The sequence below is a fragment of the Copadichromis virginalis genome, linkage group LG6 (assembly GCF_057382275.1).
Source record: "Copadichromis virginalis isolate Kocher_CV1m ecotype Utaka linkage group LG6, C_Virginalis_male_GT1.1, whole genome shotgun sequence".
Classification (NCBI taxonomy): domain Eukaryota; kingdom Metazoa; phylum Chordata; class Actinopteri; order Cichliformes; family Cichlidae; genus Copadichromis; species Copadichromis virginalis.
Genome location: NC_140623.1, coordinates 31,717,697 through 31,731,789, shown reverse-complemented (window position 1 = coordinate 31,731,789; position 14,093 = coordinate 31,717,697). Strand labels below are relative to the sequence as shown.

Sequence of the window (14,093 nt, the reverse complement as noted above, 5' to 3'; positions counted from 1 at the left end):
CTGTTTTCCACGGATAAACACCTGTGATGCACCAGCCTGAATTTGCAAGATTGATTTATGTCACGGCTTCTGCCTAGCTGACATCAACAACCGTGTGTGTGTGTGTGCGTGTGTGTGTGTGTGGGTGCAAACTTGTATGTCTGTGTGTGGACAGTGGCTATGCAGACCTCTACTGTGTGCATATTAAGTGACAGTGTGTATATGTTTGTTTTATGTAATGGTCAATATGTGCTGTTATGCTTAATTTCTGCTGTTTGACCAGCAGTTAACCAGAGTCCCTCCCTCAGACTGTAATGGGGCAGACAATAATTCTGTCCTCCAGCATGACACTGACAACAAGGAAAACAAAGTACAGCAAAAACATAAGTAAGCCCAGACTCTTGCTCATTCTCCACTTGCAAGCGGCAATGGACATGATGACAAACAGCAGCATGAGGAAGAGAAGGACGATGGCGCAGAACAGGCCATTGCTGCTCACCTCCACTGGCTTCAAGTCATTGATAATGTTGAAAATGAGCCAGGGGAATGGCAGACTGGAGGGAGGACAGAGGCATAGAAAAGACAACAGAGAAGAATTGGGTTTTCTTGGCACATTCTTATTTAAAAATGAATGGCTTGTGTGTTCTTGTTTATTGGCAGACTCACCCCACAGTGATGTCAAAGATGTTGGAGCCCACTGAGCTGGACACAGCCATGTCACCGAGGCCCTTTCGAGCTACAATCACACTGGTGATCAAGTCAGGAATTGAAGTGCCAGCTGCTAATATTGTCAAACCCATGATTTCTTCTGTGATCCAGAAAGTTTCTCCAACCTAAAATTAATAATATTCCAACTCAAATCTTCAGTTCTTTTCAGCCACACAAAACCTAAATCTACTAATGTGACAGCATCCTGTCAAGGAAAACATAGGTTAAAGTTATGATAACTCTGTCATTCAGACGTATGCATGAAAGTGAAAGACAGGGCCCCTACACTTCACAGTAATTGTGACGTGACGTTACATTTAGTTTAGTCAACAAGTGTCACTAAGGGCAGAGTTTGTAAGTCTCTCTCTCTCTCTGTGTGTGTGTGTGTGTGTGTGTGTGTGTGTGTGTGTGTGTGTGTGTGTGTGTTGCACACTGTATCAGCTGCTCGTGTTCCTCACACAGAATTTCAGAAATTGAGAAATATCTTCTGTATCAGGAAAAATCACCAAGAAGAAACATTTTAAGTTTCAGATGATAAATGTAGCTGATTAGACATGTCCAGTTCTAGCTGTGTGCAGTTTCATGCATTCAGGCTTGCATATTACTGAAAATGATGCACAAAACATTACTTTCTTCAACCTAATAACACTTCTAAAATTAATACATATAGACATGAAGTCTATAAAGAAAAGAGTCCCTGGCTGAAAGAGTGATATATTCTCTTATTTCTTTGTATTAATCAGTTTATTTTTTATGGGTTGACTTTCATCCATCCATTAGTTTCTGGTTATCCAGTGCCATCAGCAGCGTTCTGACGTATGGATTTCTAGTGTGGTTCCCCAGCTGCACCAAGGCCGATCAGCAAGCACTCCAGCGGGTGGTGAAAGAAGCTGGCAGAATTATTGGAACAAGTCTGCCAGAGATCAGTAATATCTTCCCCACTCGCTGTCTGAGGAGGGTGCACAGTATCCTGCGGGACCAACATCACCCTGCGCGCCACCTTTTCCATCTGCTGCCCTCAGGGAGAAGGTACAGGTCTATACAGGCCAGAACATCCAGACTGGCCAACAGCCTGTATCCACAGGCTGTGAGGCTCCTGAACTCTCTGCCCCCCTCTCACGGACAATAACCATATCCAACTTCTTAATAGCAATGAACTGGTCTGCATTGGTGCATCATATCTTTATTCTCTTCCCCCTCCTGCCCCCCCCCCCCCTCTTTCTTAAATAGATAACTATCATATCTGATATCATATCTCACAGTACAATAATATTGAATGGGTTGCATTGTTGTATTTTGTCATGTTTCTCAGGTCTTTGTCTGAATTTCTACGAACATTATTGCTAAGGATTGTCTTATTGCATTGGAGTCACACTGGGTTAAATATGTACACTTGGGTTTTAAGGGGTATTTATTATTTTCTTCTTTTTTTTGGGTTGTATGGAAGCCCCAAACGCAATTTCATTGTTCTTGACAATGACAATAAATAAATAAATACTAAATACTAAATACTCACATTCACAACTACGGCCAAGACAGAATAACTAACTAGCCTAACATACATGTCTTGGACTCTGGGAAAAACCTGGGGAACACTCACACAGACACAGGTAGAACATCCAACCTCTTTTTTTTTCATTAATAAATATTTCTGGATAACACACATTCATCTGCATGCATTGAGTTAAATCTGCTATACAAAAAAATAATAATATTTAAATATAATCTAATCCTATTTCAAAAAAATATTATAATATTTTCATTAAAACAAACCTAAGAGAACAATTATATTTCATGTATTTTAGAAGATAAAGGGAATCAGTCCATGGATGCTGCTTTAAAAACTAAAAATGACATGAGGCTTTCAATATCTGAAAATGTACTTATTTACGCATTGCCACTCACAGGTGAGAGCGTAATGACCAATTCTTATTGCACTTTTGGCAATGCTTTTTCACGTGGCGTGCTGCACCTGTAGAAGCTAAATTAGCAGGTGCACTTTGTCAGTAACCTTGTGCTTTTGTCCTGTCGCTGCACTTGTGCTCTTAAAATAGAGTGCTACAGGTTGATCTGACTGTGGCTCAAGACAGATTAGCCAGGATTAGTTCCCACGGTCACACATTTAACACCCTGACAGCTGCGCTCTGACGAGAAAGGCCTCAGATATAGTGTGTATAGACAACAAGGCTGTTGTATGCTGCAAACAATCATACTCTAATATTTGTTTGTGAGTGCGTTGTGTGGGAAATACCTGATGAGCCCACCACACCATCAGGTAGGAAAAGAACGCAATCCAAAAGATGGAGCCGAGGAAAGTGACCGGGAAGAACCTTTCTGAGGTCTAAAAAACATAAAATAAAGCAATGTAGCTTCTTAGTCTATCACTTCTTTTTCATCTAACTTAACATGTAAAATCAAGCAGTAGAGAGCATTCAAAGCACAGCCCTATACCCCTAAACTAAAGCTGTGTGTGTTACTCAGTAGAGCTGTGGAGCTCTACTCTATTTTCAAATAGGGTTTCAGTTTGTATTTTCATATTTGGTTATGTGTATATCTACCTCTCTCCTGACATCAGGCAGCGTGAGCCAGAGAGGGAGGATGATTGGCAGGATCAAGAGGTAGGTGATTTGTTTCCTGGGAGTGTCAGGCCATGCCAGGCTCAAAGGCTTGTCTTCATCTTCATCTTCCTCACCACCCTGAGGATTAGGTCATGATCTTACATTGTAATATTGTGCCTATGTTGTACATAAATATATTTGGACATATTTCTTTGGGTAAACATAACTAAATTAAATTTCCTGATTGTTTATAGGTCAAACATTTTGCTTTTGAAAAGGAGTGATGCTTCCATACCTCATCTCCTCCTGCAGCACCATTCATTGGTGGTGTAACTTCCACTGCAACATTTGTACTTTTTGTGATCTTTTTATCAGCTGGAGGTAGAAAGTAAGTAAAAAAAAGTAAGTGCATTTTATTTATATAGCACAGTTAAAAACTGTGCTTAAAACAAGCAATAAAGGGTGTGTTGAAACAAAAAAGAAGAAGAAAGAAACAAGAAAGATAGAGGGACAATACTGACAATAAAAAAAGAGCAATAATATCATGGCAATAATTTATCAATAGTAATTATAATATAGTTAGTTAATATAAAATAACAAATTAGAAATAAAATAATCAAAGATCATGTTTAATCTCCTCTACTGAGAAAAATAAAAGATAATCTCTTTGTTTACTTTTTTTTACAAGTATAAAGCAGTTTGTGCATCTTTGTGTAAAACTTCTTGGATGATAACAGATCAGCTGTTCAACTAAAATGTATTAAATGAAATAAATCAGAGATTAATCCACAACCAGAAAAAAAACCCTCTAAATTACAGCCTGACCCATAAATGTATTAATGCAATCACTGTCTATAAAAATATAAAACTTTTGTCATTTTAACTGTTTCTTTAACATCAGTGACGCAAGGGACAGTCACGTTACTTACATTAATGAGGGAAAACATAAAAAAAAAAAAAAGATTCAGTCTTCTCGTGAAATGAAAAGGTAGCATTTAGTTTTCCTTTTCAAAGCTTTATTGCCTGAACAATTCTTTCTTGTGTAGCCTGCCCATGATCTATTCCACTATTTTTTAAATTAACATACTGATAAATTTGTGTGCCGTTTCAATCATTCATCTATAAACTGATAAATAATTGCACAACTGATTTGTCACTTTATCGATTGGTGGTTGACCAAAAGTACATTGGCGTTTCAGTATTCACTGGTACACACCTACTCCGTTGGCAGTGGCACCGTCTTCTTTACACTTCTTCTTGGCCATTTTGTGAAGGATTGAAGCCTTCTCTTGAAAATGTCCTAAAACAAAAGAAACAGTCCTTAATGCAACATGTCTTAATGCAAGCTCAATCATCCAGTTATGGAAATCCCAAAAAGTTGATTCTGTTCATTTGGACGTAGCATTTTCAGTGGGGGAGGCGTTTCGTCACTCATCCAAGTGACTCCTTTAGTCTCAGCTGACTGTAGGTTTCCCAACCCTATAAACAGTACATTTGCACAATGACTGAAACTAGCCCACTGAATGAACAATGTAAATTGTCATGACCATTGATCAGTGGCTATGGTGTCATCATGGAGGCAGATGAAACAATGGTCTCGTATGATGTTACATCTCTCTTAACTTGTGTTGTTTGTAGTTCGTAAGAGATTTCAGGATGGCCCTAACCTCAGCATCAGGACCACTCTCAGCAGAAACAGTGTGTTTGTTCTTGGAACTGTGTCTTCATTACACATATTTCACATACAAGGGTCATTACTACAGGCAGAAATATGGGCATGCCATGGGTTACCCTTTTACACCCACCGTGGCCAACTTGTACATGGAAGAAGTGGAAAAAAGGGCTAGGGTTAGTATTGGAACAGCTGAGACACATTTTTCTAAACACAGCGCCTCTGTTGTTTTTAAACCCCAAAACAGGCTGCACCAAAAATTGGTGTTCCCCAAGGATCTGGTCCCCTGGTATTATACTATAGTATAATGCCAGGAGGATTCCCATGATTTATACATCAGGGAAATCAAACAACCTCTGTTTCAGCCGATGGCACAACACAGAAGAGCCACCTCGTCAGGTCAGGACTCCTCAGTCTATTTACACATACAGGCCAGTGGACACTCTTTCAGTAAGGAGGACATACACATCCTGGACAGGGAGGAACGCTGGTTTGAGCGGGGAGTCAAGGAGGCCAAGGGAAGGACCGTCTCTGAATCAAGGAGAAGGCCTAAGGGTGCATCTTTATTGCAATGCTGTGATTGCAGCCATTCTGCAACTCTCTTAACTGTCTATGCTCTTAAGCCTAATCCTAGATATAAACCTTTCATAGGATATCCTTTTGATCTTGGGCTAGGCTTAATCTGTTTCTTGGAAACCTGAAGTTATTAACTTTTATTTAATCTCAAGAAAAGTCACATTTGAATTTGTTGTGGTGAGGGAATGTAATCTTTATGTCAGCACATTGTATGTGTCACATTCTGTGTTTATTTGAAACATTTCGAATTTGGGAAGATTATAATGTTTGTGAGAGTGTACGTGATTTGTATCTGCGCATGCTCACTCATACCCTCATTACTGAGGGGATCCAGTGTGTGTATCATGAGCTGGAAGATGCTGTTTCTCATCAGCGAGTTGTGTAGAGAAGCACAGCTGCCTTCCCTCTGCAGCCTGGGTTTAGCCTGTAAAACATAAAAGCACAAATACCAAATGTTTTTATGGATTCAAATGTAAATGCACACTTATTTTACGCATCATTATTTCTCTCTGTGTCCACTCATGGGCTTATTATAGTCTTAAACCATTGTCAGGTGGAGCCGGTCACAGCTTCAGTTCTTTAAATAAATACAATTAAATTTGCAATGTTCCAAAGGGGAAAAGAAAGATAATAAGACGTTAAGCTACTATTTAAAAATTAAATGAAAGCACAAGAAACACATTTTTAAATAAACATTTTTGAAAGATTTGAAATATAGTGAAATATAGAAGCGGTATACTATGTTATGCTTATAAAACAGTACAAATAAACTTACCGTAAGCTTGTTCTCGTCATCACTTGGGGCATTTACCTTTAGGAAAGAACACAGAAACAATAATATAATAAAAATATAATAATAGACATAATAATAGATTACTGTAATGGAGAATATAATAAACATATTAAATATGTAGTCAGTATATTCAGTATATTTAATAAAATGCCACCAACACTTTTTGTATTTGTGGCACTGGATTGGATTGCATTTAAACAAATGTTAATTAAAATAAACATGGAAATGGTGATGGAATAGGGAAAGAATAGGACCTCAGCTTGAGTTATTCACAAAGCACTTTGGAAGGCATTTTTAGATCAAGTATATGTAAATTATTTCTAACAGCAGGGAGGGTAAAGACACCATTAATCAAGTAATTATGCAAAAATGAAAAGATTAAAAAATATTTACTCAAGATTTATCATCACCTTCTTTTTCAGTATCCCAGCTATTTTAGAATCAGAATCAGAATCAGAATACTTTATTCATCCCGAGGGAAATTAGATGTATAACTTCAGTGGAGATTACATCACGTTGTTCATGTCCAGTATTTATTTAAACTTCCTCATGAAAGCAAACCATTGCACGTTTTAGGTATCTTTCCAACACGAAGACTACACACACAGGAGGATCTCACACTAATCTCAATCCCAGCCATGTCACTTTATAGCTACATACATACATACATGTCAAAGCTCCCTCAGTCCTAACTCACACTGTGCCACTGAGGTATACACGCCGTGGTGAAAGAAAACAAAAAAGCTGGATTTTACTCCAGAAAAACTAGCAAGGATAAAACAAAGAAAAGAAAACATGCACACAGACTAAAAGGACAAACCATGAGCAGCATAACTACAAACTACAAAACCATTTGGCTTTGGAGGGGGGAAAAAATCACAAATTGGATTCATATTAAAGGCTATAGAAGATTTTTTGCACCATTTCCAAGGTGAAAGGCAAATTAAAATAATATAAATTCTCAGTGTTTACTGTTCCAAAGTTGTCTCCCAAAATATTACTTCTGACAGGTTTGTATAAACATGATAATCCTGTATTTTTACTCACTTTGTTCCAAAGATGTAAATCTTATTAAAGGTAAAATAGCTTCCAAAGAACCAAAGAACAAGATAAATGAGAAGATATAGTTACTATCCTGAGTGCAATTAAAGCTCCATTAGCAAAGCAACAGCCAAAAAACCCCCAAAAACCATTTAGACGAATATTAGATTAATATAGATTTTCTGGTCCTTTTACCTATTTGTTGTGTGATTGTGCTTGTCTGTTGTTTATAATCATGACAGTGTGGTCCAGAAACCTGACTGGGTCACAACTGTGCAAGAGGAAGCCATGGTACCATAAAGTAGTATAAATGATGGTAAATGGCCTGTATTTGTACTGGTAAATGATGCAAGTGACATCATAATAAAGTACAGTTTCAATACTGGATGTGGTCCAAGACCTCATTGTTGTCACTGCTGGTGTGATCTTATTGCTAAATGGTCTCCACTTAATCTAAATGAGGCGTTTTACAAACACAGAGTGAACATGCTAAACTCAACAACAGAGGGTTTTCTAACTAACTTGATGGTTGGTTTTGTTTTTAACAACAGGTACCCTTCCTGCCACAACACCAAAATGGAATTTATGTCTCCAAATGAAACAAAACCAGCAACATTTCACTTGCCAAGCAAAAGCTTAAACCATTAAACCGGCACACTCTGGAGCCACAAAGTCATCTTATACTCAACAAGTATCTCATGAACAAAATCGAGCACTAAAGTGGTCTCTGAGAAATATACAAACACAGACAAAATACCACACCTGGCACGTTTTCATGACTGAGTCTTCAGAGATTGAGCAGATAATCCCTTTAATTAAAACACCTGCCGCTGCTAGGGTTGCTAAACCAAGACACGGGTGGTTAAGTATTGTTTTTTGAAGTCATCACTACCAAATTGCTCTGGTCCACCTGGTTGTTTGGTAATAACAATTGTGTCTAATCTTGATAGAGATCAGTTTTCAATTTAAATCTAGTAAAACTATGTATCTTATCAGTCAGAGCCTTTTCTTCCTTTTTATATTGTTGTGAGTTCAAACATTGTATCATATTTCTCATTAGACTTATTAAACTCAGCTAAACAACATAATTTTAGAAAGTTTTGGCCAATCTTCTAAAACCATTTGATGGTTGAAGATGGAAGATGTGAATACTTCACAGCATTCATCTTACCCTTGTAACAAAAAAATATATATAAAATGAAATAATAATATGGATGATGATGATGATGATGATGATGATAATGGTAATAATAATGATGGTGATGATAGCGAGAAAAACATGGTCAAATGAAGGACCAAACCTAAAGTTAAGGAAGCTTGCCTTTTGTTGTCACCTGTCTTTCTTGGCCTCGTGATTTCTGAGCACTGTAAGCAGAAGCCAGCTTGGCATTAGGTCATGTTAGCTAATGCTCACATGGCTCATAAGAGTGGCTGCATGACAGAAGACACTTGCAGCCTGCTGTAGAATCTGTTGAGCCTGAAGCTGTTCTTTGGTAATTCCTCTTTGAAAGAAGCATTTTTTTTTTATTTCAATTTATTTTCTGATTGAAGTTGTTAATTAGATACTGCAATCTGACAAGTAACTATCATTTATAAAGTTTGGGTGTTTTTTTGCATTTTACATAACATATTACTTTTTTACCAAGCTCTTATTATGTGTCATAATAACAAAATCATCTCCTGCTACCCAAATGAAATGCATGCACTGAGCAAACCAACTTGAAAAAGTCCAGTGTACATACAAAATACAAGCTTCACAGCACTATGAGCATAACTGCAGGCAGAGAATGAACTGTGCAGGATTGTTTCTCTCTGAGATCTGCTGATTCCTGCTCCTCCAGGTACCACCTGACTATTATTAGTGGCTCTAATAGGATTAGAGAGCATTAACCTGAGGGATTATTTAGGAGCTACCAACACATGAGAGCAAGACAGCTTGACATCCAGTGCTGGACAGCAAAAGAAGAAAGCTGTTCTTTGGTTCAAGTGAGGCAGCTTGGGGAACAGCTGATTCCCAGAAGGGCACAGATGTCAAACAGAGCTTCTGTAATAACAGTGATATTAAGTTTGATTAGCACACATGTGTATGTAATCAAAGGTTTAAATAATTCAGTATGAACTAAAATATAACAACTCTACAATGGAAATTAATTCTTAAGAAATTGTGTTGAAAAAGCTTAAATATATTTATATCATACTTCATATGCCATTTGCCATTAATGGCAAAAATGCTGAAATAAAACCACTTGGAGTAATATTTGGAGAACATTTTGTCTTGTTTAGACCTACAAGAAAATTTCATGGGCGGAACTTTAAAGCAAATACCATCACATCAGAGGTCAAGAGCTAATATGCAATGTGAAATGTGAGTATTACTGAAGCAGCATGTATAGCAATGGATTGAATATGACCCTGATGGACTGATAGTGGACGATGGCAGATGAGGTTACACACATATGATTAAGAAATCGCAGAGCAACAGATTCAACTCCAGCTGTACCCAAACAATAATAGGATAGATGGTGAGTCACTGAACAACTGTTTCTGATTCCATTTGTTTAAATGATTAACGATGTGAATAACGACAGAAACCGATGCTTAAATTAAAAAAAAAAAAACAGGGCCAAACATTACTCTATCATAGATAACAGCTCCCGCCCACTTTTTTTCTAATGTGAGGACACAGCTGGGAGAGCTAAATGAGGGACAGGACTTAACAGAGCAGAGAAATGCACACGGAGGTTTGTACTAGTACTTTTCCTTCTCACATCATTGCTTCAGTTTTGGCATTTTAGACTATATGGAATACATGAAGGAATTAACAATAAAAGAGTCCAATTGATGGTTAAGTCATCACAAAAAAATCTTAGTGTGGCACTTTGGTGGCAATTTCTGCATGACATGCCTTTTCCTGTTATTATCTGAAATAAATTGTAAAGTGAGTGTATATGTTAAATCTGTTCAAGCAAAACTTTGTGGTTAAGTAGTTTGGACCACCAACTTGGCTGATGCAAGTCTTTGGCAAATGTTCAATAATACCTGTGATGATCTCGATAGATGGGAATACAGTAAAACCCTAATGAAAAATACAAAATTTGAATGAAATTAAATGCATGACAGATTAATCTAATCTTTAACTTACTTAAGTTTTCAAACATAAAAAATCTTAAGTCTTGTAATCCAGTTTAAATGGGGACATTGACTGGCTCTGTTACATCACTACTGTTCTAAGAGCCCTGCTGGACTCTGGTCTGAACTCCATTACTAAAAGTAATGATTAAAGATGAAGCCTGGTCTTAGTCAGCATGAATATGGTGTAATCTGGCTGTCTATCAAACATCATCTGAAGTACACAGGTGCACAAATGTTTATATCCTTTGAAAGTGAAATTAAGGAGATTTTGATGGATGATAGAATGCAGTCTGTTTAGTACTCAGGTCTCTTTTAACACCCTCTCAAATTCTCAAACCATGAATACTATTATTCTAAGGCTCAGCAGTCTATGTAAGTTTTCCCTGTTATGTAATTTACTTGAAAAATTTTAAACAACAAAATGACAAGAGCAACAACAACAACAACAACAACAACAACAAAATAAACCATTTTGAAGCTTATACTTTGTACCACTCCTTTCCTATGCAAATCAAGTGGTATAGTGTTGCTGGAGAAGATTCAGTGTCCTTTTTCTTTGTTTACCTATTTACAGTGCACTTTTCTTGGTTAATTTTATATACATGTTGTTGTTTTTTTTGATTAATTGATTTCATGTAAATCATTCAATCTATCTATCAATCAATCAGTTTCTTCATTTCAAATTAGGCATTTTTCTTTCTGAGAAACTCCCTAGTTTTAGTATCCGAGATGTAAGACTCATTCTCCTGATACACTCTTTTAATTTAAAGTCTTCATGGTTGTTTGACCCAGTAGATTGAAGTGTGGATGAAATCTTTTGTGAAATTTTTTGGCATTTCTATTTACTTATTTATTTATTTATGTTTTACGTTTTGGAACTTAACCTTGGAAGAATATTTATAGACTATACAAAGCTGTCGCTTGACAATGATCAAGGGTGTTGTGGAGTAGAAAACATCTGGGTAAGAGTAGGGAGGATAAATGGATGGATGGATGGATGGATGGATGGATGGATGGATGGATGGATGGATGGATGGATGGATGGATGGATGGGTGGAGTCAGCTCACCTTCTGTGCATTCTCCAGCTCGTCCACCTGGTTGCTGCCCAAAATGCTTCTGATGATCAATTCGCATTTGGGATTGAACTTCATGAAAGTTACATAGAAGGTGTAGAATAGCAGCAGACTAACACTTTCTTCCAACACAATTTGATTATCCAAAAAGAAATAGATGAGCATGAGCAAGCCAACGATATAGAATGAGACATCTCTGAACAGAGGCCACCAGGTGAGATTCAGCACCTCTTTGGAGAACAAGGCGCACATCCCAATTACAAATAGGATGTTGAAGACAGCCGATCCCACAATGGTACCAATACCCACATTGCTGTGGGAGATGAAGACTCCTATAATAGATGTGAAGAGTTCTGGGGCAGACCCACCTGCAGCCATAAAGGTGGCTCCTGCTACATCATCAGAGATCTCCAGCTTCTCTGTGATGACCGTGAGTGCAGGAACAAAGAACTCATCACAGACAATGGCTAAAGCTATGAACATGTACAACATGCCAAACATATGAAGCACTACGTAGCCCTGGCGCCTGTCCTCCACACTGAAATAGTCCGTTGGGTAGTCCCCATGATTCATCTCTATACTGGAGGATTTCATGGCCACTGGTGTATCCTCTGGTGCTGCTGAAAGGTTCCGGTACTGCAGAAGAGTTCTTTGGGGCATTGCTCCCTCAGCTGAGCGTTCAGCAGCTGAATCTACCTGAGTGGTCACTGATTTGGCCAGCATCAAGGCACTCCATGAACAGACTGTGCAGACAACCACCAGGCTGATGATAAAGCCCAAAATCCGTCCAGGCCGTAGCTTTCTCTTGACACCATGGTACAAGTGCATGGTACTCCTACTTTGAGGGCCCAGGCGAGGTGGTGAGCTGGAATATGCTATCAGGTCTTGATTTCTTATGGGTAGGATGAAATCCATTCTGTTTGGTGCAGGTTGTCAGAGTGGAAGTGTCTAGAATCCCCCAAAAGCTGGGTTGGTGGTGATATTGGCTATAAGGGTGGGGGTTTGACAGGCCACGGCGGTTTACCAATTGGTTTGCATGCTGCTGCCAGGTTTAAACACAACGGAAGCCCTTCAGTCTGATTCCAGGATCTATGCCATTTAAAGGTTTCCCCATATTACACACTGCAAGACAGAGAAAACAGAAGTTATAATACAAGTGTGCAAATGAAATATAGACATAAAAAGATATGCATAATAATTAACTATTTATCTATCAAATGGAAATCACACGAGCCGTCCAATGACAATAATAATCAGCAATTTTGATGAGTATCCTTTTTTTCCTTTTATTTCTTTCCTTAAAAAAAACAAACATTTTCACTCCTGCTATTAGCTTTACTGTGGCCTCCTTGGCTCGAGTATGCCCATTCACCTACTTCTTTGCTATTTCTCAGAGAGAAACTTTGTTGGTTTAACTTTACTCAAGTGTTTGATGAGTTGTTCCCTTCTGATTCTTTAGTCTTTCAAGCATTCTTGTTTCCTTTCAAGCATCCCTGCAAGTATTGTTTTTGTAACAGTGTCACAAACTAAAACCCTTGTTAAAAAGCAGCTTCAGAAATAGCTATTCTCAAATCTAGAGTAAATCATATTTTATTCAAACACATAAACCTTCAAATATATAATTTTATTTTGGTAGAACTTAATTTTAAATAACAGTTAAAATCACATATAGCAACATTTTTTTTTCACTTGTAGTTTTTGTAATTTTGGTGTTGTAATTGGTCCTGAGAAGATGCAGTGAAAGCTTTTCTTTAACTGTAGCTAGAACATTAATGAAATCGCATTAGAGAGCTTTTTAATCCCCCATAGGATATACTTAGATTAGCCTCACGTCCTGCACACAGGTACCAAAAGGTAGGCACCAACAAAATGAACAGAATGAAAAATGAGACCTGATGAGATTATTTTGCACATTAGAGTTATTAAACACTTATTCTATTCTACAAAAGCAACAATAATCTCTGAAGTCTTACAATTTTGTGCAGTCTCATTTCTATCATTTAAATGTTTTAAACAAGCAACAATTTGCTGTCAGATGAATACTAAATCTTTTAGGTTATTAGAGTGAAGACAAATTGCAGCTACACACCAAACACACACATTCATCTTTTAGGTTCTCATACCACTCTTGGATATCTCCAGTTCAGTGGAGAAAAGTACAGCAGTCAACAGCTTGTCAGATCCTGAATCTCTGAGTGAATATTCCTGTAAATTGACTCTTAAAACAAAATGATCCCAGGTGTTCAGTGCAGGTCTCAACAGTAAATCCTCAGTGAGATTTTCTTCTCTAAGCACAGAAAGCTTCAGGACAGCATGTCCTGAAGGAGCTCCTCCCTCTTTTTCAGTGTTCCTCCCCCATTGACACTGGCCACCTCCTTTTACTTTCTCCTCCTTCCTTGTCCTCTCTGTCGCCAAGTCACTGTTAAAAAATGAGGATCACTATATATGTCAATCGTATCTGCTTCCTCTGGCCACCCTTCCTATCGCCCCACCTCTCCAAATCACCTGCATAATTCCTTCCTAGCTCTACAAACAAGTGAACAGATAATGGATTGAGAAC

General features: G+C 37.9%; 1 protein-coding gene across 2 annotated transcripts; it reads right to left on the bottom strand.

Moving 5' to 3' along the window:
* Nucleotides 1–162: 162 nt before the first annotated feature.
* LOC146708119 (sodium/potassium/calcium exchanger 2-like) lies at nt 163–12,484 on the bottom strand. Of its 2 annotated transcripts, none has more exons than XM_085460919.1 (9): nt 11,528–12,484; nt 6,269–6,304; nt 5,800–5,917; nt 4,462–4,545; nt 3,541–3,620; nt 3,246–3,383; nt 2,939–3,028; nt 646–812; nt 163–533 (listed from the first exon to the last, which is right to left on the bottom strand). In XM_085460919.1, the coding sequence occupies exons 1-9, from the start codon at nt 12,446–12,448 to the stop codon at nt 284–286; spliced, it is 1,884 nt and encodes a 627-aa protein (XP_085317045.1). In that variant the 5' UTR covers nt 12,449–12,484; the 3' UTR covers nt 163–283. The 2 variants fall into 2 exon arrangements, with proteins under 2 accessions (XP_085317045.1, XP_085317046.1); XM_085460920.1 differs by having other exon boundaries at nt 5,806–5,917.
* Nucleotides 12,485–14,093: the final 1,609 nt, after the last annotated feature.